The sequence below is a fragment of the Tiliqua scincoides genome, chromosome 7 (assembly GCF_035046505.1).
Source record: "Tiliqua scincoides isolate rTilSci1 chromosome 7, rTilSci1.hap2, whole genome shotgun sequence".
Classification (NCBI taxonomy): domain Eukaryota; kingdom Metazoa; phylum Chordata; class Lepidosauria; order Squamata; family Scincidae; genus Tiliqua; species Tiliqua scincoides.
Window position 1 is genome coordinate 40,692,847 of NC_089827.1, and position 25,351 is coordinate 40,718,197.

At 44.0% G+C, this 25,351-nt stretch overlaps 1 protein-coding gene across 5 annotated transcripts; it reads right to left on the reverse strand.

The window, feature by feature from the left end:
- Nucleotides 1-7,246: 7,246 nt before the first annotated feature.
- On the reverse strand, nucleotides 7,247-24,231 carry USP18 (ubiquitin specific peptidase 18). Of its 5 annotated transcripts, none has more exons than XM_066634329.1 (11): nucleotides 24,144-24,231; nucleotides 20,008-20,240; nucleotides 18,980-19,076; nucleotides 17,795-17,940; nucleotides 17,381-17,460; nucleotides 15,409-15,555; nucleotides 13,771-13,866; nucleotides 13,304-13,474; nucleotides 12,155-12,286; nucleotides 9,404-9,453; nucleotides 7,247-8,978 (listed from the first exon to the last, which is right to left on the reverse strand). In XM_066634329.1, exons 2-11 carry the CDS (start codon nucleotides 20,159-20,161, stop codon nucleotides 8,933-8,935), a joined length of 1,119 nt encoding a protein of 372 aa, XP_066490426.1. In that variant the 5' UTR covers nucleotides 20,162-20,240; nucleotides 24,144-24,231; the 3' UTR covers nucleotides 7,247-8,932. The 5 variants fall into 5 exon arrangements, with proteins under 5 accessions (XP_066490426.1, XP_066490427.1, XP_066490430.1 ...); XM_066634330.1 differs by having other exon boundaries at nucleotides 20,008-20,169; nucleotides 24,144-24,211; XM_066634333.1 differs by lacking the exon at nucleotides 20,008-20,240 and having other exon boundaries at nucleotides 24,144-24,203.
- Nucleotides 24,232-25,351: the final 1,120 nt, after the last annotated feature.

The window sequence follows — 25,351 nt, forward strand, 5'->3', positions numbered from 1 at the left end:
GCTTGCAAATTATTCAGGCTCTCTTCAGGCTCTCATTCAACACAGAAAATGCAAAACCAAAATAAAATAAAAATATGTTCAGGCAGGCATTAATCCAGTGAAGCTGAGCTTAATGAATGTCAAAGGGGCAAGAAACCAAAAACCAAACAAAAAAAGCAGGAACTATATTACTGTAATTAGATCCCAGACTCTTGGGACTTTGCTGGAGGATCGGATTACAAAAGTCCTTGCTGAAATAATTTGGCAAGAAGTAGCAAAAACCATACAGCAAGTACATTCTGTATTTGGGTGCAGATCCCAGAGGAAAAACATGCATATGAACCATGTCAGTTGTTGTGAAGGAGGCAACCTAGAAAAAAAACACCGGAAGGAGTCAATTCAGGTTAAATTGGCACGGCAGTCATAGAACTCCTAAAAACCAGCAGTGGACATCAGAGCCGGAATGGGTAGCATCCTTTTCTGAAAACTGAGAGCGGAATGGCTTTTCATTGCTCCATTCAAAACACACTAGAGCAGAGGACAACACACTGTGGCCCGGTCTCCCATCTCTTTCTTTGGGTATTTCTTTACCCAGTGTGTAATCAATCTGTGGAACTCCTTGCCACAGGATGTGGTGATGGTATCTGGCCTGGATGCCTTTAAAGGGGGATTGGAAAGTTTTCTGGAAGAAAAATTCATCACAGGTTACAAGCTCTGATGGCTACACACAATCTCCTGGTTTTAGAAGTAGGCTACCTCAGAATGCCAGGTGCAAGGGAGTGGCAATAGGATGCAGGTATCTTGTTGTCTTGTGTGATCCATGAGGCATCTGGTGGGATACTGGAAGCTGGACTAGATGGGTCTTTGGCCTGATCCAGAGGGGCTTATATTCTTAGGTTCTTGTTATACATTAGTAAAAAGCACCAATGGGGAAGGAGTGATTTAGATCAGGGCCATGGCACTGGAAAGGGTTAACCTTTTCCCCCATGCTGTTTTCCTGATGAAAATTTCACATGCACAACATTGGTATGCACACTAGACTGTATGCAGATAGGAGTGCATATCAGACCTTATACCCCTACATGCTTAGCTGGTGGAACTAGAAGTAGGGCTGCTGTACTGGGTAGGTGGGGAAGTAAGCCTCATTCCGCACCAAGTGTGTGGGAGCAATAGGAGAAAGTATTGTCTGATTCAGCCCTCAGAGTTACCTTCCTTTGCCACCAAATTCTTTTGAAAGCACAGTGTTTAGCTTGGATGTCACTTGGATACAAACCTGCTGGTAGAGAGGCTAAAATGGGAAGGAGATTGGGGCATGAACGGGAGGAGTCAACATAACCCTGCAGGTAAGAGGGTGGGTCACTGCACCTCCCACTCCTTGCCCATATCTGGTTGCTTTCCGAAACAGCGGATGTGGGTGAGGAGGCAGCAACTGGCAGCAGTGGGGCACACACACACTAATGCATGTGCAAGTTTTTTTTTTTTGGGGGGGGGGTATATGTACTGGGATTTATTAAGCATCAGGTGGTGAGTCATTATGCAGAATGAGATGGCAGACTTGTACACTGTACCACTTCAGAATATGAATGGGAGGGTTCATATTTTTGAGTCCACTCAATGTAAAAAGCTCCTGCATATAGCAAACTAGCATAGCAGGCAGATGTGCTTGTCTGATTTCCTTGTTTTACTACATTTTTGTAAGGGAGTTGTGATGAATTCCATTTCCCCCTAATTTTTTGACCGATTTTCCCTTTTCTTTTATACTTCCCAGAGACTCCTGTGGAAGTTCAGCAGCTTTTGTCTGTTTGAAATGACATTGAGCCCCAACTGTATGTAGATATGGATTTGCCTGAACGGAGAAACTATTCAGCCTAGAGATAATCACCCTCTGCCATAGAGCAGCCAAAACTGTCTGTCTGGTAAAGAGGTGGGATGTGGTGGATTTTCCTGTGGGTGTTGGTCTTGAGCAGCATCCCAGCTCCATCTGCTGAGTGTTAATGGTTACTGCATCCATTTGATCAAGAGTGTCGCACTCCTCCACTCAAGTAACTTGATTACATTAGCAATCTTTGCCTCTTTAACCCATTTTTGCCTGGCCCACAGGTGTACACATTTAGCCCCTGTTGCGTATATGCACCCTTGGGCAGAAATAGCTTAATCCCAAACATACAGGAAGCCTGATGTGTTCTGTCACGGAGACCTAATGTTGGTACATGGAACCGCAGCCACTTACCCTCCAGTTATGTGTAGGGGACCAGGATTCCTTGGACAAATGCAAGTGCCAGGGACTTTTTCCAACAAGAGATAATCAGGAAATTAATTTATTTAGCTTTGTCTGCCAACTTTACCCCAAGCCAGCCTTCCAACTTTCCAGGGTTTAACATAACCACGAGTTGGGAGGTGGGGGTATTCCTATGGACATTGAGTATTATGTATTCCTGACATACTACAGTTTCTCAGTTCCATTTGCTTAATGTTCATGGTTACTGCATCCATTTGATCAAAACTTTTTGTCCTTTATAGCCATATTCAGGCATTTTCCCCTCTGCGTGCTTGTACTTTTACTGCCCATCTTTCCCCCCATTTTGTTTAATTTCTTTTGTTTTGGACTTTTAATAAACTAGCTACAGTTTGACCTTTTGTTGGCCTAGGCCATGGGTAATTTCCCTTTATGGGGTTGTCATGTCTATTTCCCCTGCAGATACTACTATGTTTTTCTTTTTTAATAAGAACCCTTGGGCTTTAGCATTCAATGTTCTTCTCAAAGGGGTTTTTCTGGATGGTTCCCCTCTGCTACATTTCTATAGCATGGAATGGTGACAGCAGATAAGAAGATACAAAGGTTTTTCCTGTTGAAACCCTTGTAAAGGTTTCCCCTTTACTGCTCCAGTAAAAGGAAAACAGAGAGCAGGAAGGGGTACATGTGGACTAACCCCTAGGAACTATTCTCCTTGGTCAGCCTGCTTTCTCCCCAGATCTTATTCTTTGACAGAAGCATTCAACAATATTATCATTACCAGCCCCACCTGTAAAAGTGTCATAGCCCAGAATTTTACCACCTCAGTCTAGCATCTCATCCTGTGTTACATGTAGGTCAACTCTTAAACCTTCAGTGCAAGAACAGAGAGACTCACAACCCAATCCTAACCAACCTTCCAATATCTATGCAACGCAACGCATCTCCAAGGTAAGGGAACACATGTTTCCTTACCTTAAGGAGGCCTCTGTAACTTCCCCAACAACACAGAATGCAGAGCATACCCCATTGGTATGGCTCCAGCAACACTGGAAGGTTGGTTAGGATCAGGCTCTTGGGCAGCAAACCCATACACACTGACCAGGGAGTAAGTCCCAGTAAACTCCATGGGGCCTACTTCTGACATGCCTAGGAGCATATTGTAAACGTTCTGAAGGTGAACATATGAAGTTACTGTATATTGGATTCTTGTACTGATGTAATAAGTCACAATAGGAGAAAAACTTGAAAATATCCTAAAAATCTTTATAGCATACAAACATACCATCAGTGGAGGAAACCTGGTTCCTTGATTGAATGAACCTTTTGAACTCAATACTGTATCTTTGCTTCAAGAAAAGCATAGTTTATTTAAATATATTATATTTATAGGTTGCTTTTCAACCAGAAAGGGCCCCAGGGTGATTTAAATAAAAGAAAAATATAATTAAGATTTAAGTCTAAAAATACATCTAAAAATGAATTGGCAAAAAGTCTAACTCAACAGCAACACTAACAGCAGGACAGTCAAAATGAAGCATGAGAACAAGCAGAATAGCAAAAAAAAATTGTTTCATCTAATGGTTGAAGCACAGGGAAGTTGATTTTTCACTCCCCTCCAAAAAGAGAAGACTCCTTGCCTGCACCAAACATCTAAGGTAAGGGAGTTGCAAAGAACAGAGGCTGCCACAGAAAAAGGTCTGTTCTTTGTTGAGTGTGGCACATGCCCACAGTTGATGGTGCACAGAGCAAGGCTTTTCATGGAGATAGATGTGATGGAAGAACATAGTGACAACTGAGCTCTACCCTCAGGTGTTCAATTTCCATCTGTCCAAGGGGGACATGAAATCCCTTGATGGTCTTCACCGAAACCTCGTAAATCAGATCCATAATTCCTCTTTTAAAAAAAACAGTGTAAGGTTGCCTCATGCTATAACATACTGTAAAGCAACAGGCAGAGGAAGATGTGGTCAACCATGTCTCCCTTTCATGGGAGCAGTTTTCAGCTCAATCCTATTGGGCCCCGCCAGCAGAATGCACATTCTACTGGTGACGACTGCTGCAAAATGACCAGAAAGTGTGCTCTAGCAGCTTCCCATGGTTATCACCCAATCACTAGTCACCTGCTGGAGCAGAGGGGAAGAAGGCAGAACAGGTCAGGGAGGGGGTGGAACACGTCTGGGAGGCTGTAGGAAGGGGAGGATCTGGTGGCAATAACATGCACAGGATCCTAGCTCCTCTGTGGTCAGCCTCCCCCGACTCCCTTTCTCTCCTCAAACTTGTACCAGTGAAGTAACTGGCACAGGTTGGAGGAGACTCATTGCAGAGTGGGAGGCTTGTGGAGGTGTAAGGGGATTTAAATCCCCTTTCCCTTCCAAAGTCTCCTGATCCACCCCTTGCTGCTGGACACAGCATGACTGTTTTCAGCATGGCTGCCACAGTGGGGGGAGGGGAGAAAGATAGGATAGGGCTGTCACACAAAGGAGGCTGGCAGTGAATTCTCCTCTCTCCATTGTCCACTATCTAAGCCAATGATTTTCAACCTTTTTCATCTCACAGCACACTGGCAAGGCACTAAAAGGGTCAAGGCACACCATCAGCTTTTTGACAATTGACAAGGCACACTGTGCTGTCAATAGGGGCTCACATCCCCCAATGGTCCTATTGATAAATGACCCTCTCCCAAATTCCCACGGCACACCTAGGGACCATTCATGGCACACCAGTGTGCCACAGCACAGTGGTTGAAAATGGCTGATCTAAGCTGAAGCAGAGCCCACATTGTGCTACAGAAGTCCATGCCAACACACAGAATAGATATCAAAGGCAGTTGTTAGGCCTAGGATTGAGACCACAACTGCTGCAGAAAACAGCAGGAAGGATCCAAGTGCATTTTTATACTTTATGAATTTGAGGACTGAATGAGGTGGTCTGGCCCTGAAACTGATTGTAACACTTCAGACTGCAGGAGGAAGATCTCTTTGTTTTGTAATGCTTCCATCATCATGTCACCAATGGCAACACCAAAACACTGAGGTGGATGCAGGGAAGTGGCAATTTGCATAACTGCAGGGGCCTCTCTCCTCTCCTGGTGTCACAGATGTGACTTACAGCACATCTGTAAGTGTGCTCAGCACTGACACTCAGAACCCACGGTTTGGGCCCTTAGTTGCTTGTTGGTAGGTAGCTCTTGCAGTGAGGAGAGTGCTTGGGTTCACTAATAGAATTGAACACCTTCGTCAACCACAGTTCCTAAAGTAGGAAGTCATGAGAGTCTAAATTTGTGAGGTAAAACTCTGCAAACAATAGAATTACTGCTGAGCAGGGGAACAATGAAGACAGGCTGTCCTCATTCCTGGCTCTGTTATTTCCATTTAGATCCTGCTCTACTCCAAGGTCTAAAAGTGACTTAACAGTAAATTTTTTTCCCCTGTAGGGCAATGGTTCTAAAACATTTTAACACCAGGACCCACTTTTTAGAATGTGAATCTAGCAGGACCCACCAGAAGTGATGTCATGACCAGAAGAGACATCATCAAGCAGGAAAACTGAACAGTCCTAGGCTGCAATCCTACCCACACTTACCCAGGAGTAACTCCCATTTACTACAACTGTTAAAAGCACACATAATAGCCTGTTAAAAGTATAGAGCTCTGTAACATTTCCACAAAAGCATACCACATACCATGATAGCATCAAGTATAATATATTAAAATTAAAATATTGAAATGAATGGGGACCCACCTGAAATTGGCTTGCAACCCACCTAGTGGGTCCTGACCCACAGTTTGAGAAACACTGCATAGGGTAGTAGGAGCTCACAATCTGACAGAAAGAAATGACTTGGGGGAATAAAAGATGCCAAAGAACTCAAAAAATGGCATTATAAAACTACAGTATGTGAAATTTTTGCCAAGTAATCAAGCTCAAATTGATTCACTTTGCCTTATCTCCTTATTGAAATCACTTTGTCTTATCTTCAGGTCCATCAGAGGGCAGAGCCTTTCAACTCTGAACAGTTTCCTTTCTCAAGCAGCAGACAGGCAAGTGCCAAGTTTCTCAAGAAGCAGGCAGGCACCAGGCAGGCAGGGCAGAGATCCTTTCTAAGAGGAAGGGGCAAGGGGGAAATTCCAGCCAAAGTTAACCTTTTAATCTCCTTCCTTCTGCTGCAGCCTGGTTCCCTTTTGCAAATGCTTGCAAAGCAGGTCTGTTTTTGGAAACACCAGGATGGGACCCTCCTTCCCAGGCTACAATTCAGTGCACCATTACTTCAGTATAACACCCATGGAAAGCAGTGGGTCTAGTTCTGAATAAAAAGGGCTGCAAATATATGCAGCTGCATCTCTCTGCTGTGAATTGAATTGCACACTCTCAGTTATGTGTTATGGGTTGTATGTTGTATGTAGAGCTTCTGGTTTAACACACCAGACACCGTAAAAGTGGATTTGATTCAAGGTTCAACCTTTTTCACTGGCATATCCCTTGGCAGCCATTTCCATAAATTGTACCCTTCCTATTAGCAAAATGTTTGTAATTAATAATACAAGCCCTCATCTCTCCCATATGAAAACCCAGACTTCATGTATTTATTACAGTGTTTTCTCTTTTCATCTGTTTGAAGAACAGAAGACTCTGCCTTTGCACTGTTTTGCAGCAGAAGTGTGCTGAGAAATTCTGGCTGATTGATCACTTTCCATATTATGTTTCAGCTTTTTTTACTGTGCTGGTTTTCAATCACTGGTTCATACATGAATTGCTGACCAAAAACTAGTTATTGGTGGGGCTTTCACAGTCAACTAAGCTACCTTCCTTCCTGTCTTGCTGGCCCTGCAAATCATTCTGGAGCATGACCTGCCTTTTTCTGCCATTCTTTTTCAAGTACCCCTAAAGGTCCTGTTGAGTGTCCCTGGGAGTACATGAATACCAGGCTGGGAACCACTGTTTTACTGGTATGTTGTTTACAGTGCACTTACTCTGAGAGTGTTTACAAAAAGGTGGTGAAAACCAGAATTTTAAAAAGAATAAAAACGTATCTTATGATCTTGTTTTTAATAAATTAGAGACTACAGTTCTTAAGTAACAATTAGTGGTAGGTTATTTTTCAGGATTTGGCCTCGGGTAAAATCAGGCAAAACTATAGTCCAACACCCCCCTAAGTTTAACCCCCAACTTATCCGAGGGTCATAGAAAATTCCATGATTGTTGGCTCAAAACCTGCCCTCAGCTTATCTGTGGGGTCGACTTATGGGCGAGTATCTGTGGTATATGAAATAAATATGTGCTAATTAATGTCAGCTGATAAGCAGAGATACCCAGGATAATGACATACTTTTTGTACATTTACTGATACAAGAAGAAATATGCAAAAAGGAGTCCTGTAGGATCTCCATCTATATTGATAAATAAGATTTTATAAATATGCAGTCAGATATCTCAGTGCAAGATAAGAGTGTGTAGAGACCAACCTTCTTGCATGGAGCATGTTCAGGTCCACTGAAATCAAGAGGCTTAAGGACACCCAGTAGTATGTAGAGTCAGGCTGCTAGGTATCTTTTAAAGGGCTCCCCATCAGCTAAGAGGCATCCAACATAATATAGATAGCTGTTATTTAAAAAAAAAATCACATTGCCTCCTAAAAACAAAGGATTCAGTGTCTGTAAATGGTCATGGTTCCTAAACAGTGTGCCTCAGTGCCCCAGGGTGCTGCAGCAAACTTGCAACAGCACTGCCAAATATTTTAGATTTTCAAGGGAAACACACTGTGCTGGTTGCTGTGAAAAAATGACTAGCACATTAAGGGCACCGTGAACGGAGAAAGTTTGGGAACCTCTGGTACATGGGATGAGACTGGTACTCAAACAGCACAACAGGTTTCATAGACCTAGACTGCAGTCTCTGCGTTTCCCGGTTTCAATGAGTCTACCTGCCCTAGTGATGAAGCATTTTCCACTTTGGGTGGTGTTCAGTTATCTGCTACACCTCCCTGTTCTACCTTCTGGAAGAGCAGGATCTCCTTTATAGTCAGAAGTCACAGCTCAGAACAGAACACAGGGGCTCAGACAGTGCAGACCAAGGGTCATTCTATAGTAAAGCTAAACCCGTTATTGGGAACTAGTCCATAGAGAGGTCAACAGAACCTAACTACAATACTGCAATTCCCAGAACACTGTGGGGGAAGCACATGATATTTAAAGTACCAACACATGTATGCCATAAGGGAATGCAAAAGGTAACTAGGTAAGGTTCTGAGAAGTGTGGTTTAAGGCATATAGTTCCATTTCCCCCCTACACTGCTACATATTGCTCCTTGTAAAGAAACACTAATTCAGCATCCTGTGCAAGGGCAGTTCTGCTCAGTCTGCAAGTGAGGTTCTCCTGAACACAAGTCTGCCAAACTCTTCAAGACTGTTTGCAGGAATGTACGTGAATGTGCTCTGTTGATGTGATTGTGAATTTTCAGCACTCCTTTTAGAGACCAGGGTTCCAAGTCCAGTTTATGCAGACAAAGCTGTTCATGATCTCTACCATGTATCCAGTCAGTCATCACACTTTTGAAAAGGTCTTTTTCCCTATTGGTTTTCTTACACCGATCACATTCATTTTTTTGCACTGAGGTTGATGACCATGCAACCATGTAAAGATAACGGGATCTATAAAGACTGCATGTAGACTGGAGCTTCTGTCTAGTTGACTGAAACTTTGGGGATCGGATCATAGCCATCAATGATTCTTCTTTATGTAAACCAGGAGATAGGCTGTTTCACCCCTATGGGAAAAACAAAAGACAGTAATCAAACCAGGCTACTCTAGCCAGGCTGCAGTTAGTCTCTCTCTGCTTCTCCCCCTCCCCTCCTATGCTTTCCTTAAGTTGCCTTTTCCATGTTACTACTCTGTAGGGTACAAACCTGAAGACTATTATTACTGGGAGAAGTGAAAGTCCATTGAGGTAAAATAATATTTTCCACCGCATATATTTTGCTGAAACCTTGGTGCTTGCAATTGCAAACACCATGAACCAACTATCAAAGGAATACAGGAATTCATTCATTGCACTTTGCATCTTCCCTGGAGCTTGCTCATTCCAAACAAATATCACCATTTCATGTTGATATCCATGTAGCTAGCAATACCCCTAATGTCCAATTCTACTGGGTGGATTGGGGAGGAGAAAAATCGGAGGTCCCTCCTTACCATCTGAGAGCCGCATTTCCATAGGTACATTTGACATCATCCCAAGACACCTGCAGAACATAAAGCACAAGGACCACGCTGGTGAGAATTATTCAAGAGCCCTCATCACATCAGTTGCAAATGCATGCCAATAACTGGAACCAATATGAAACTTTTAATAGAGACAAGCCATTTTTAAGGTTATATAACACTTCATTTGCTCACTACTAACTACCGCAGTTACTCACCTATAAGTCGATCTCACAGATAAGCTGAAGGCAGGTTTTGAGCCAAAAATCATGGAATTTTATATTACCCTTGGATACATCAGGGGTTAAACTTAGGGAGGTATCTAACTATAGTTTTGTCTGATTTTACAAGAGGCCAGATCCTGAAAAATAACCTACCAGTAACTGTTACCTAAGAGCTGTACAGTCAATTATTTAAGTAAAAAAAAATCATAAGATACATTTTTATTCTTTTTAAATTCTGGTCTTCACCACCTTTTTATAAACCCTGTCAGAGTAAGTGCACTGTAAACATACCAGTAAAACAGTGGTTTCCCACCTGGGGTACATGTACCCCCAGGGGCACTCAACAGGACCTTTAGGGGTACTTGAAAAAGAATGGAATAATTGCAGAAAAAGGCAGGTTGTGCTCCAGAGTGCCTTGCAGGACCAGCAAGGCAGGAAGGGAGGTAGCTAGTTGGCTGTGAAAGCCCCACCAATAGCTAGTTTTGGTCATCAATTCATATATGAGCCAGTGATTGAAAACCAGCACAGTAAAAAAGCTGAAACTTAATATGGAAAGTGATCAGTTAGCCAGAATTTCTCAGCACACTTCTGGTGCAAAACAATGCAAGGACATAGTCTTCTGTTCTTCAAACAGATAAAGAGAAAACACTGTGATAAAAACATGAAGTCTGGGCTTTCATATAGAGGAGATGAGGGCTTGTATTATTACAAACGTTTTGCTAATAGGAAGCAATACCTATTTCAGAGTGCGATACCATAGTCTTTCGAGACTGAAGGTTGCCAACTACTAGCTAATAGGAAGGGTACAATTTATGGAAATGGGCTGCCAAGGGATATGCAAGTGAAAAAGGTTGGGAACCACTGCAGGAGATCTATAAATCCACCTTTAAGGTGTCTGGTGTGTTAAGCCAGAAGCTCTACATATAACACACAACTCATAACACATAACTGGGAGTGTGCAATTCAATTCACAGCAGAGAGATGAGCAAGTGCAGCTGCACTTAGTTGCAACCCTTTCCACCCAGAGGTAGACCCACACTGCTTTCCATGGATGTTATTCTAAAGTAATGGTGCACTGAACTGTAGCCTGGGACTTTGTTCCAAATGGAGAGGAGGATGACATCCTGGTGTTGAAAAAACAGACCTCTACCAAATGCAAGCTTTTGCAAAATGGAACTTCAATTGAAGCCTAGAGCCCTTCCTCTGGAGGAGAATAAAAGGTTAACTTTGGCTGGAATTTCCCAGAGAGGCTACTATAGAAACTAAGAGCCCTCTAAAGATCTCTGCATTGCTTCTAATGAGCAAGCTCAGAGTTCAAAAACTCTGCCATCTGGTCAGATAAGGTCAGATGATAATGGAAGCTTGATTACTTGCAAAAATTTTCCATACATATGCTTAGTATTTATTAAGTTCATGATATACTTTCTAGGAGACATGTAGAGGGTTGTGCTGCAAGTCCCATTGTGCTCAATAGAGCTTACTCCCAGAAAAATGTGGTTAAGGTTGACACTGGGCAGCCCACCTTGAATAAAGCCAAAAAGGAGCAATCTAATGGCCAGAAAGGCAGTATATAAATACCTGTTATTATTATTATTCCAGGAGTGTGGAGGGGGCATTTTGGGTGGGGCAAGGGTGGAACGGGAGGTTGATCAGGCCCAGGAGGCGGCAGGATCGGCTGCAGTAATGCAGGCCACATCCTAACTCCCATCCCTGGCCCAAGCAGCATTATACAGGCTGCTCAGAATGCGCCAGCTAAATATCTGGCACAAGTCTGAGTAGCCCCATTGGACAGACTGGGGCTTGACACAGATAAGGTGACTTCCAACCTTCACCTAACCTGCGCTGGATACAAGGAGGCTGAGTGGATTCCAGCACAGGTTAGGATTGTGCCCTAAGGCAGGTGCTTAATATTGCAAGTATTTCCTTTCATGTAATCCAGATTAACCCTCTTTTGAAAAAACAATAGTGTATAAAACATTTGAAACTGATACGTTCTTTTCACAGACACATGCAGAGTTGTGTTTTTAATCTGAATGTTGCTTGAAGATATGCATTTTTACATTGGGCTTTGTATCCTTTTAATTACAGTCAGACAACTCAAGTCAAAACACATTTGGCAGTTTCACTCAGCTTTGCACATGAAATATTACTGAAGGAACTAGAACATCTTATTTCTGAGAGGTCAGCTCAAATCCGCTTTTAGTTACAAAACATCTCCAAACTGTTAATTCAAGTTGCCCCAATCCCTGTACACAAGCAGACTAGCTGTAGCTGGACCAGGAACCACCAACTTAAAACAGATGTGCACCCAAGTAAGGATACAATCCAATATGTGTTTGGATACTCATTGAATCCCTGCAAATTTACCGTCTGTATGCAGCATGTAGATCTGGGCCACATCTACGGTGTATCTAATCTTTTTTCAGGCACTGGTACATTTTTGGGTTGAATCATATCCTGCTTAGAGATATTTCAGAGAGAAGAGAGAAAAGAGAAGCAACAGATCTGGGTTTCTCACCTTACAGACGCTGGAGTCATTGAAGCAGTACCACCTGTGTTCAGTGAGACTCCGGATGTATGCACAATAGTGACCAAAGTTAGCCAATCCAGAGTGTGCAACAACCGCAAAGAGGTCATAAAGCCCATCATCCTAGGAAGAGTCATGGAGACTTTCAATGCAAGCACAAATTTCCTTCTGTTTACCAGATGCATACCAGGCCATTATTGTATTTTGGTGCACCTGACACCATGTAATCTCATGGTGGACTTCACCAGCTCTTCCAACCCAAGTCTGGAGAGCAAGTTTTGCATTGGGCCTGAAGCAATGTGCCTCCTTACCTGGTGAAGGGCCAGCCTCTGCTTCTCCCATTCCCTTGGTGGAAAAGGAAGAGGGGGATAGAGAAAAAGAGGAAGTACGCAGGAAAGATGAGCTATGGGCTTCAGCGTCACTGACACTTTGACTTCTCCCCCTCTAATTTTTCCAGTTCAGGAAGTGGGAGAAAAAACAGCAGAGGTACCTAATGCCTGAAGCGACTGTCTCAGTTGCTTCCAGCGGTAGGCCTGTTTGATTCCACGCCACAGAGATCAGCAAATGTTCCTAGCAACTAAAGATCAAACTATACAATACACAGTTTGCATGGTAAAAGCCTGCATGTTTGCTTTTCAAAATAGCAGCCATGGCTTCATCCTCCCAAATGAAGGCAAATCAGGACTGGAGTGGGGGAACTGACTTTAAACTTTTGTCCCCACCATGGTCCTAATCCAGATCAGGCCCCACTCCATAGCTGCTATTTGCTCCATTCGTGCCAGAAATTGTGCTCACAAGTCCCCTCCCCATACAGTTAACAGCAACTGGGGGGCAGAGATTTAAGTTGGGGAATTGATATGAGCGCAAAGGTTACTTTGCCAATTTTCAGGGTGGTAAGCAGAGGATCCAGACACACAATAATACAAACAGCGACTCATACTCCTGGGGCTAACCCTTCTCAACGCTGGTTGAGTAAATCGATCCACAGTACAAAGGAGGAACTTGTCTGACCACAGGAGACATATAACCATATCTGACCACCCAAAAACTCAGCCCAGCTCAATCACCCTCATGCTTACTCTGAGCCCATTTTATGGTATCTAAGAGCAGTGTGAACTAGCATGCAAACAAACATTCCACCTTCTCTAAGGCATCAGGGTGAAACTGTTCTGGTGTCAGGATCTGACTGAGATCGAGGCTCGATGGAAAGGATAAGGAATGGCTGATCTTCCGAGTCCTGCTGCCTTGCTTGGAGCAGAAGCGCTTCAAGTGTAGTGTCAACGTCTGTGGCAGAGCTCTGACTTTCCTACCCTGAAAACCAGAACATACCAGTATTGGAAAAGCAAAATTAGAATACACAAATGAACACAAGGAGCTGCAGAGAGAGAAGGGACTAGCAACCTTGGGAAATAGTCGCGGTGCTTTTCCTTTCAAGTGGTCTGGATTGTAGTTCTGCATTCAAACAGATATTGGTATGCTCATTTGGGCAAGGGGGGTTTATCAATCTCTTAAAAACTAACCTCACACTAGAAAGGAGAACAGCACGAAATTCCAAAGAGTAGATTTCCAGAGGACACTGCAAACCTTTCCCAAAGAGGCAGCATTACCTGCAGACACGAAGTTTTCCTATCACACCGGTCACAGTGACACGCATTGTCATCAGTCAGTTGTTCAGAGGCAAAGAAGGAACGCAATGAGTCATCCTAAAAGCATGGAGAAAGACTGTATAAGAGCAAAGGCAAGTTCCTCCAGCTCAGCCTTCTTCTATCTTCAATTCAAGCTACACCCACAGAGTACAGTGGAAAATGTGCACAGATCTTTCACAGGTCTGCCTTCACTCAGAGGTAAGCACTGGCTTCACTGTGAAGATTCTGGTTTTAAATGTTTACAACTGTATCCCAGCCTTCCTTCCATGAGCTTGGAGCAGCATCTATGGGAGTCCCAGGCTGTCTTTCCATTTAGGAACGATCTAGGTTCAGACAGGATAAACCTGAGAGAAGAGTTACTCCAGATGCTCCAGGCCACATTTCTCACTCACAGGTCATACAGACATGGCTAGATCTATCCTTATCTGTAACACAGGCCAACACACATTTTGCTTCCTTAAACTTTACACCAATTCCTGGGTATATTTGGGGTGCCGATTTCAAAAATGGCATCCGTTTTGCCCTATCACGTCTAGTTTTGGAGACACGGCATAGCCTCTTTAGTGAATGGTTCAAGCAGCTTCCTCTTGAGGAAGCCTACACCATGGCTTCCTCATGAGGAAGCTGCTTGAACCATTCACTAATGAGGCTATACTATATCTCCAAAACTAGACATAATAGGGCAAAACGGATGCCATTTTTGGAATCGGCACCCCAAATTCATATCAAACCACCATAAAGTTTGGGAAAAACTTTTCTGGCCCTCAATTTTGTAGGCCTGTGTAATTAGGGGTAAAATTAAACATTTCACTCAACCCTGTATGATGCAGAGACTTGTGCAGCAACAGCTGGTCAATTTTATTTCACTAGTTTTTTTGAGCTGTATAGATTGCCTTGACCCCATTCGTGTGGCTAGTACCTGCTCATTTTTTGGTGTGTGTTTTATTGTTTACAATATAAAATATTAAATTTTGCTACTGTGCTTTGGACTTTATCCATTGTAAGCTGCACTTAGGACTCAAAAGTCGAATGGTGAGATGTAAGTGCATAATTAGCCTATTTCAACAGAAGTGCCAAAAAGACGTGGACTGAAATTGCTCTGTCTCAGTGGAGTGGACTTTTCTTGTCAAAAAGGAAAGCACCTCTCATAAGACAAGCCAAATTTACAAAGCCACTATCACAACTATTTTGCTCTCTGGCACTCTCCACAACCTAATCTGCCCTACAAGCCACCCATGCCACAGTTCTCTTCCCCCACTGCACACTCAAGAGCATTACCTTGTAGCTACAACAGTGGAAATGGCAGTGTGATGCCCAGCAAAGGCAACCGCTATACAGGCTTATCTCCTCTTACAGGCCCACAGACAGAGATCCACTGCCTCCCCTAAACAACAGTTCCCACCTGTTTAGGTATTGTGTTTTTGATGTGCAAGTGACCCTACAGGACAAGAGGGAACACCACAGCACAAGCCCAGTTTTAGCCCATAAGTTTGAACTCTCCCACCCACCCCTACCCCCACCCCCCTCACACCCCCCCCTCACCCCCCTGCTTTTTATAAATGCATGGCAAAGCACACTGTGATGGAACTCCAAGCATACCAATGTTCTGATCGGGCAAGAATCAAAGTCGAGTACTGGAAGGGGTAGCATCAGCATGTTGCTGTCTTTCTTGGTTTCAAGCAAGCACTCCTGACATACTAGGAACTCCTGAAGCTGGATGGTATACAAAGTAGTCAGACTTTCAGCCTTGGGAAGGAAAGAGGAAGCAAATAAACAGCGTATTCAATATAAGCTAATAACTGCAACAAATGTGGCCCTTAGTGCATCTTCACTGATTATGTCAAGCCAGCTCCCATGACAGGGAGAACAGGAGATCATCAAGTCCAATTCCCTTCCCTGCAAGGGAGTCCTCTTTTCAACAGATTCAACTCAGACTTTCCTTGTTCAGCATGTCTCTGGTACTTGATTTGTTAAAAAACACTTGAAATCAACTCCAGTTGTTCTAGTAAGGGTAACTGTATCTCATTTGCCTTATAGTCAATGGGGAGGTCCATTTGGGGATACAGCAGATAGTTGTGTCAATAGTCAAATGCCCCCCACCCACACAAAAAAACATGGATTTCTGGTAGATTATTTCTCTTATCAGAATCTATTGTGGTGCCATATACCTCTAAGCTGCTTTAGGCCTGCCCAGAAACCTCTAGGTATCAGCACATACCAGTATCTAGATTCATTTGGGCAGACTACACACTCTGTTGCACAGCTCAAACCCTCCCCTCCATCACCAGTAATTGCCTCCACAAAGTCATTTGTAAGTAGAGGCTTTAGAGAGGGCCTGTAGCTTGCAGAGGTCCTCATTTAGACTGGAACATTAAGTGGGAACCCCATGCTTGCATTGTAACCAAGGGCAGCTCCTAAAGAATAGGGGAGGCAAGTAAGGGGCAAAATATATACAGGTCCAGCCTATTTATACATGGATTTTTTATACACGGATTTGACTCAACATGAATGGCCCCGTGCAAATGAGAAGGAATGTGCTGATCCCTAGAGAAGGGGAAAAATGCATGCCTTTAAAATAAGTTTTAAAAACTGAACAGTCCTTTAACAATAGCCTCCTTAATATATGAGAGAGAGAGTGCAGCTGACTGACAATCCATCAATCCTTCTCTCACCTGCAGACCCCTCCCTTCCCCCAGCATGTGAAAGAAAGGTGATCATTTTGCATTGGTGAAGGGAGGGGCTGAGTGAAGTGCTGATGGATTGTCTTCTTAATGACTCTTACAGTCAAAAGGTCAGCAAGGCTGTTTTTCAATCACTGGAGCAAGGAAACTTTGTTTTTTAAATTGATTTGCTATAGTGTTATCCATGTGAGTGCTTGGAACCCATAGGAATAATTAGTCTCAACCTGTATCAGGGTGGGTGGACTTTGTCCCACCTGTTAGATCTTTGAAAGAAAAATGGTGTCTTACACATTAATGCACCCATCATAAACATTAAAGAGTAGTTCCTAATGGACTCTAATCATTTTGTATATACACAAAATGATTGATAAAGAGGTCACAATGAGGATGTGAAAAGTGCACTCTGGGATCCAGGAATGGAGGAGCAGCAAGAGAAGCAAGGCACTTAATAAATGGGTTGCCCCCTCAGCAGCACCACCTATGCTGGTAAATATGGGGGGGGGGGCATAAGAAAAAACAGCAGTCTATAGCCAATTACAGCTGATTGGAGGATCTGAATTGCACTGAGAAGGAGGGGGTGGAATGATTAGAATTCTCCTCACCCAGCATTCCACACTACCAATCTGAATTGCCCACACAGCTGCTTTTAGAAAGAAAAAATTATACTGGGAGATCTAGTGATAAATATCCCATCCAATATTGAAAGTTCACCCTTAGCGTATAGCTGACCTGGGGGAAGGTGCAAGAGCCTCCTCAATTCAGGCAGAAGCAAATTACCAATTAAAAACACTGAGGAAAGAATTGCTATACAAAAAATAGGCAGGTTCCACAATTCTTAAGAGGTTAGGTAGAGCAATGATAATGTTTTGTTTTCCTTTGCAAAACCTTACCAGATCCACATTTGTGATTTGGTTCTTCATAAGGTTCCAGAGGATCAGGAAGAGTTGCGAAGCATCATAGAGAACAAACACTAAGCAAAAGAACACACACAAAGCATAAACAATCAATATTTACTTCAACTGATCACTTATTAAGCACTTGTGTGCCTTTCCCAAATGCCAGCATCCTCACTCATGTCCTCTAATATATTGTCCCAGTTTTCAAAATCCCTGTATTAACAACCCCTCCTTCCCCATCTTGCATGAAAAATATCCCAACTGTGTTATGTTTCCACCATGGTCAATGTATCTGCAGTTCCCCCCCACCCCTCATTCCTCCAGCACTTTGTGAACAGGATGCTAAGCAACTCCCTCCGTCCCAGCAACCTCTCTGATGAAAGCAAAAGGTCCCCAGCTGCTTCTTACATTTCACATTGTGCATTGAAAGGCATCGGGCAAGATTCACAGGATGCACAGGTTTTTGTCTGCCCCTTTGCATCTGTTCCAAAAGCAAGAGCATTTGGTAAGGGACACTGGCTTCCTGCTCCATAGTTTCAAACGGCACTTTGATCCTGCAACAACAAAAGAACAGAAACCATGACCAAACTTCAAGGAAAAACTCTGCCTTGTATCTTAAGGCTGCAATCCTAACCACAATTACTTGCAAGTAAGTCCCAGTAAGACTACCCACAGAATTACAATTGAACTGCAAGCCTCCCCCCCCCCCCAAAAAAGTAAGCACTTAATTTACATGCTCCCGACAGACTGGTGGGCACAGTTTAAACTGACAAGTTGTCTGGATAAGGCACTGAATACTTCTGGAATTTGAGAAGCTGAGAACAAGATGCTCATTGGCAAAACAAATTCAGGACGTTTTATATTTGCTCACATGTACAAGAGTCAATCCAGTGGTACAGTAAAGCAGGAGCTCTAACAAGCTTTTATGATTGCATTTCCTGTGAGATCAGAACTACACGTACAGAAGGGTGCAAGGTGCATGATTCCCAATTCCTAGCACTGACAAGGGAACCATGCTTTCGGCACTGAACACTTTAATGCTGTCAGTGTTGAATATACTATTGAAGCTACCTCATACAGTGTCAGACCATTGGTCCATCTCTAACCCAGTATTATCTCCACCAACTGTAGGCAGCTCTCCAGGGTTTCAGGGATCTTCATACATGACTTTCAAAGAAAGCTCCTGGCAACAAGGCAACATGTCCATGCAGTGATTGTAATGAGCAACAGCCATTCACAAAGCAAACAGCCTCACTTGCACAAAGAGTTTCCACCAGCTGCAAGCCTCTGTGTGACTGGCAAGATCTGTAGTGGTGAGCAGCTCTTGCCTGCAGCTGCTCCCTGGATCAGGTGCTCTATGGAAACATTTTCAGCAGTGTATACAATGGCCATAACATATGACAAGACCCTTGCTAGCCTGTACAGGAATAAAAAGACTTTAAAAATACATTTGTTGGACTGAGGTTTACTAGCCACATAACATGGCTTGAGAAGGTAGGGACTCAGTGAAGGTCATAATTCCTACTTAAGTCCTGGAAAGTGAATGCTGCTTTAGTTGCGAGTAGTCACTTGGACTCCCTGACCCTCACTCACCGACGGAGTATCATGGTGAAGTGTCTGTTCATGAAGAAAACCTGAAGCAAGGAGTTGAGACAACAACTTAGTCCAATATTGTACAGACCAACAGCTCCTGAAAACAAAGACCAGGAAAAAAAAAACTTATTTAACAGAACAGTCAATGGGGTGGCACTTTCTCAAGTAGGTCTCTGCCCTGCAGTGCTTACAGACTCACACAGGGAGATGAAGGGATTGGCAAAGAAGATTGGGAGTAAATAGAGGAAGAAAACAGCCAGGTTGGTGGGAAGATGGAGAAGAAAAGGGGGTCACAAGAGGATGTTGTTTTATCACTTCCCTTCTTTCTACAGCACCAATGGAGAAAGAAGGGGGCTGCCACTGTCCAGATTATCTTCCCAGTCACTTTTAGCAAGTGAGAAATGGATCTAGGGGTGGTGGGTGGGTGCAAGGCACTCCTCATCAGTTTGCCATGCCCCCTAACTCACTGCAAGACTTTCAGTCCATGTCATTGGTCGGCAGCCCTGAGTGCAGAGACGTTAGTACTCGCAACGCAACACATGGGATGTGCGTTGCACACACATTGCTATGCCATCCACTCCCCATGCAGCGTTCATGACAACGGCCCTCATGGAGGGAGGATAGTGTTTCCAAGCAACACACTGGACCACAGTGCAAATTACATGCAAACATGTGCACTTAGAACTTGGCAAATGTTTCTTCTAAGGAAAAACACACTTTGTGAGGGTGACCTTTACAGCAGAGAAGTAGCAAAGAGAAGATGGAGCTTAATCGCCACATTCTGCTGTTCCTCCCTGCTGAGACCCAGAAACATGCTTGCAAGTACAAAGACTGAAACCCTGCGGGGGGGGGGGGGGGGACACCATTAGAACGCCTCCATCCCCACCCCCTCTCCCAAGGCTGTTTTGCGGGTGTGTGGTACTTTGGCCCACAGAAGACAGAGAATCAGGAGGAAATAAGGAACACAGACAAAACAGAGCATGCCAACAGCATTTTTTTTTAAAAATCCTGCTTTTTTGTTTAAGTACCATTTCTTAAGTCTGCCATTCCAAAGATGGCTTGGAGCTTCTGGTTCTGCTTCTCCACAGCATCCTCTGTGCGCCTCTCCTCATCATTCATTTTCTGATATCCTTCCAGCTTGAATGTCCTGTTTATCTGTGACCGACCAGCAATCTGGCCCATGAGTTGTACTGTACAAGGCAGGTTGAATACAATGTGGCTGTTTTACTCCAAACAGGAATCTGATTAATTTCTTGTCTTTCTTTGGGGGGGAAAAACCCACACATTTAGATTAAGTTTCAATATCAAACTAGTCGTTTTCACAAACATTTTACATTTCAGCCACAAAAAGGTACCTTGTGTTTGTTTCATTTTATACTCCTCAAGTAATGTGAAAGACATTCATTCTGAAAATGTAACTGAAGTGGTACTTCCACAAGTGCTACTGAGGCTATATGGTAATTCCTTATTCATGCATTTGAACTCCATGAGACTAAGAACCAAATGAGATATTGGAGATCTGTGAGTAATGGGAAACAAACTGGATTTGAAGAGCATGGGAGGGAAGCAATGTTTCTCTCCCAATGAAAATTGCATCCCTGTAATCTACTACCTGTATTTCAGCTGACAGATACTTATGTTTTGCCTAATAAAGGAAAACAGTAGTTTATAGCACCTTCCTTTGGGTAAATGACATGGGGGAAAGGGGGTTTAAACCCCATCCCCCAGTTGGATATCCCTCCTCCCAATCCATGGCTGCTTTTCTGTAAAAATAAAAAATAAAAACGCTCATCACTGCTCCCCAACATCTCATCCAGTTTTGCTCTCAGAGTACATACAAACCTATCATTAGAACTGTTTAGTTTTTCTGTGGGACAGCAGTACGCAGTAGCCATTTGCATGCCAATTCAGTTGTCAGCTCTCCCTCAACTCCATTCTTCAGGTGATCTGGCCACCTTACTAATGCAATTTTTAAAGCTAATTAACAAGGACAGAGGATCTTCCCAAAGGTTTCCCTGCCATTACTTTTAAAATGATAGCAGATATGCACCTGAGGGGGAAGAGAACAACCTACAATGAACTAAACTGAAAAAGGAAAGTTTATAAGATGGCAGCTTATTGGTCCAGGGGAGATCTAGCTTTGATCAAATGGTCCTGCTGGGGAAAGTTTCATCTAAAGATTTATGTCCCATTAATAAATATGCAAGTTTTTTCAAAAGCTGGCAGGGGAGAAGCTAGAAGTTGCATGTTTTATTATTTCTAGTGTCACACACACTGTCCAACATATATCCATGACATTTGCACAAGCAGATTTTATGTGGTTTCAAAAACTGCTAGAACTAACCAAATGGGGAAAAAATAAAACTTGCTCTCTATATCAAAATATTGCTTGGGGGGGGGGGATCCCTTCATATAGAAAAGATTCCTGGATTCCCCAAAGCAAATGAGCAATAACTGTGCATTATATTCATTGTCATTTAAAACCCCAAGACAGCAACCATGATCCAGTGGTACGTCTATGAAATGTGTAAGTATAAATCCACTATACTTTATAGTGGGAGAGAGCACCCCCTGCTCTTCAGTAACCACCAGCAGAAAACTGCCTGCAAACTGTCAGTTTTCAAGTTTCTAAAGAGAGTGCTGAGAGCCAGAGTTCTTGCTCCAGAAGCCCTAGCTACATTCTGAAATCTCCATCAGACACCTAGTGAGGCTGAAGCTAATCCAGTTAAGCTTTCACAACTGCAACTCAGCAGCTTGCACCTTTGTGTCACTTTAGTTTGCGTAATAAATGTTACTGGGGTGCTGTGCTGGGGTGGGTGACATGAGAAGTGGTAGGCAGGCAGAATGCTTATAACCTCCCACTGCTCTTCCTTTGCAACCCTGCCCTCCCTCCACAACTTTTCTACCAATTAACCAAGTTCTGGACCTACAGGTCCAATGGGAAAACTCTATATAATTCAATAGGTCCCCAAGAAACACAGATAAGTTATCAGAGCAGGCAACAAATTTGAAGTATTGCACTGGTTCTCAACTGTGGGGAATCAGTAAAATTCTTGGAGCATAGGTACAAAGGGAGAGAAACCTGCCACTGAGACAGAGGCACCCCCAGCAAAGGTTCAGCACTGCAGCCACCCAAACAGCTATGCTGGCCATAAGAGCTCCTGGTCACAGCAGTTCCCCCATCTCTTTTTGGCTAGCTGGTATATTTATTTTATTTTACTGAAGTGCGGGGGGGGGGGGCTCTGCAAATTTGATTGCTTGCCACAGCCCATTTTCCCAGTTAAACTCCCTCCTGCTGCTCTCTCATCCATGGGGAAAAGATACAGGGGCTCCATAGGTTGTCCTCTACAGGAAGAAAAGCAGCTGGGGGCTCATTTTGGACTGGGAAGAAATCTACAGCCATCAACAGTCCATTGCTGCCTTTCAGGGCAAGGTAAGTGAGACATTTCAGAACAGCAGAAACTCATGGATAGCATCCATTCACTCATTCCTTCTCCCCTATTGAAATAGGCATATCTGTACCCACATGTCTAAGTCCTGCCTGACTCTTCATGACCCCATGGACCCAAAGAATGGCAAACCTAAACCCACATGAGATCATTGTAAATGTGAGATACAAAGTGGTAGAAAGCCAACTTCAAATTGAATGGCCACTCAAATTAAGATGGATTCTTTTATTGGCCAAATAATCCAATTCTACTATAGAAAATGCAAAAGTAAAAAAAAATTTTTTAAAGACTTAAGCATTATCTCCTCCTGTTTCAAGCAATTTCACCTGCCAGACACAAATAGGCTTTTCTCCCCAGTCAGTTATATGAACAAAATTTTTTTGTTCATCAGTTTTTCTTCCTGCATTACCCTACATCACCCTCTCCAACAGGCAGCTGACTCTTATCAGTGCTTACTTTGAAAGGAGCCAGTAAGCAAGTAGCTCACTTGCACATTCATCATCTTGTGATCTATGGAAGTCAGCCTCTGGATCCAGTCAGCCACACTGGATCAATGTGTCTTACTAACAAAAAAACAGATAGGCATGTCCTGCTAAGAGCCTGAATCCATGCATGGGTACAACTTGGTGGCTACAATCCTATGCAAAGTTATTTTTGAAGTTCACTGAACTACCTCTGAAGTGAAAATGCACAGGAGCAGACTGCACATCTTTGAAGTGATATGCATAGCTCTCAAGGATGCTTAGTGATCAGTGCACTCAAAATAGCTCAGTAGAATTTGTTATCCAAGTAAATGTGTTCAGATTCCCAGGAATAAATGAGATTTATTCCCAAACTCATGAAGTTTATGAGTTTGATGGATGATGCAACACCCTTTACACATACACACACACACACACACACACACACACACACTATCTCTCTCTCTCTCTCTCTCTCTCTCTCATTTTTCATTTTAATTATTAGGCACTGGATAGGCACTTTTTGCTGCAGAAAAAAAATACAGCAAAGCAAGGTCTTTGATAAGACCAGTCATTTTTCCCCCTGTACAAGCACAGTTTTTGAGTTATGGGAGAAAAAAAATCCCATTACCTATTTTTTTCTTATCTAAGAGTCCCACAGCCCAATCCCCTGCATGTCTACTCAGAAGTAAGTTCCACTGAGATCTATGGAATTTACTCCCAGGTAACTGTGCATAACCCTGAAGCCCCAATCTTATTTACGTTAACCCATTTCCTTGTCTCAGGAAAAAGAGTAACATCCCATCTTCACCCCCCAAAATGCACCCCCGTAATGCCCACTTCTGCAGAAGGAGACTGGGGAGGGGGCATGTCCACCAATCTTCCACTGGCAGCTAAAGAGAACCTTCTGCTCTCAAGATGCTCCATGCTTCACTTGCTCCCATGCTCAACTTGCTCCCATGCTTCACTTGCTTCCATGCTCAAGCTGCTTCACTTGCAACTCTAAAAGGCAAACGCTAGAACAAGCCATGCCCATTTTGAGCCCAGAGAGAAAGGGGACTCAGGCTGCAATCCTAGCCACACTTTCCTGGGAGTAAGCTCCACTGACTCTAATGGGACTTACTTCTGAGTAGACATGCATAGGATTGGGCTCTCAGGCTACAATCCTATCCACTCTTTCCTGGGGGTAAGCCCCATTGACTCTAATGGGACTTACTTATGAGCAGACAAGCATGGGGTTGGGCTCTTACTTACTGGGAGTGGAGAAATCGGGTCCGCGCTGCGCTTTACAGGAGCGAGGGAGAGCTTCGTCCGCTGCCAGCGCAGCCAGCTCCTGTTCTGAGAGCGGAGCGCCTCTGCTAGAGGGCAGCCTTGCGCAGCCGGCATGAGTTTTGATTCCCCGCTGCAAAGCGCGCCGCTATGGAAAGTGAAAGCTAAGAGCGCCGCGGCTCCCTCTGCTCCGCCCCGCTCCTGGTTCTCCCAGCTGGAGCGGCGGGCAGGAGGGCAGCCACCCTGGTGGCCCTTCCCTGACCCAGGCAACCTCCACTGCTGCCCTGCTGAGCCCCATGCCGAGGGGAGGAGCAGCAGCCCTATGTAGTCCAAGGCGCTGAGCCTCATCCTTGCAAAACTTAGCGCTTTGCACCCCCTCTAGCTATGCCACAGGTGCAAGGACAGAGAAGGCGCTTCCCCCATCCTCGCTTCATGCTGGGGAGAGGAGCAGCAGCCCCTATGTAATGCAAGGCAGTGGCGTAGCTAGAGGGGGTGCAAGGCGCTGAGTCTTGCAGGGAGCCTCATCCTTGCAAAACTTAGCGCTTTGCACCCCTCCTGTAGCTACGCCACTGGTGCAAGGACAGAAAGGGCGCTTTCTCCACCTTCACTTGCAACAGGCTGCAGCTGCAGCCGCAGCCCCGCCAGACACTACCCTGGAGCGACTTTCTAGGAGGGTCTTACTTTTGAGTAAACTTTCATTGGCTAATAGTCCTGCAAGGAGTTACTTCGAAAGGCGCTTTGACCGCTCGCCTGCTTCCTTGGCGCCCGATCCTAGGTGCGTTTACTCGAAGGTAGGTAATACCCGCTTCGTTCCACAGGGCTTACTTTCAAGCAAGGGCACGTAGCTGGGATTTTTCTTCATTGAGACTGCTTTTGGACAGAAAAGAGCTCCTGAGAATGCACAAAGCTCCTTTGCTATCATCAGCCCTTTTGCAGCTGCAGTGGCCACCTCTGATGGAGAAAGGCTCTGAGCAGGAGAAGCCTGAATCAACTTAACCTGCAATCCTAACCACACTTTCCTGAGAGTAAGCCCCATTGAGCAAAATAGGACTTACTTCTGAGTAGACCTGGTGAGGCTTGTGCTCTTAGGCTACTGCACAGAAAACAGGATAAGGCAGCAGAAAGACATTCACCAAGAACCCTCAGCAGCTGATTTTTCTGCCTCTACTGAAGGTACAGAGCATCGTCTATCC

What these genes read in the sequence shown, in the direction of transcription:
- USP18 (XM_066634329.1), bottom strand. Translation starts at nt 20,161, where the DNA reads ATGGGCCAGATTGCTGGTCGGTCACAGATAAACAGGACATTCAAGCTG. An exon ending in TTCACCATGATACTCCGTCG is followed by an intron (nt 17,941 to 18,979) that starts GTGAGTGAGGGT and finishes TTGTTGTTGCAG; the next exon opens with GATCAAAGTGCCGTTTGAAA. An exon ending in ACCCTGATGCCTTAGAGAAG is followed by an intron (nt 12,287 to 13,303) that starts GTGGAATGTTTG and finishes GACTCTTCCTAG; the next exon opens with GATGATGGGCTTTATGACCT.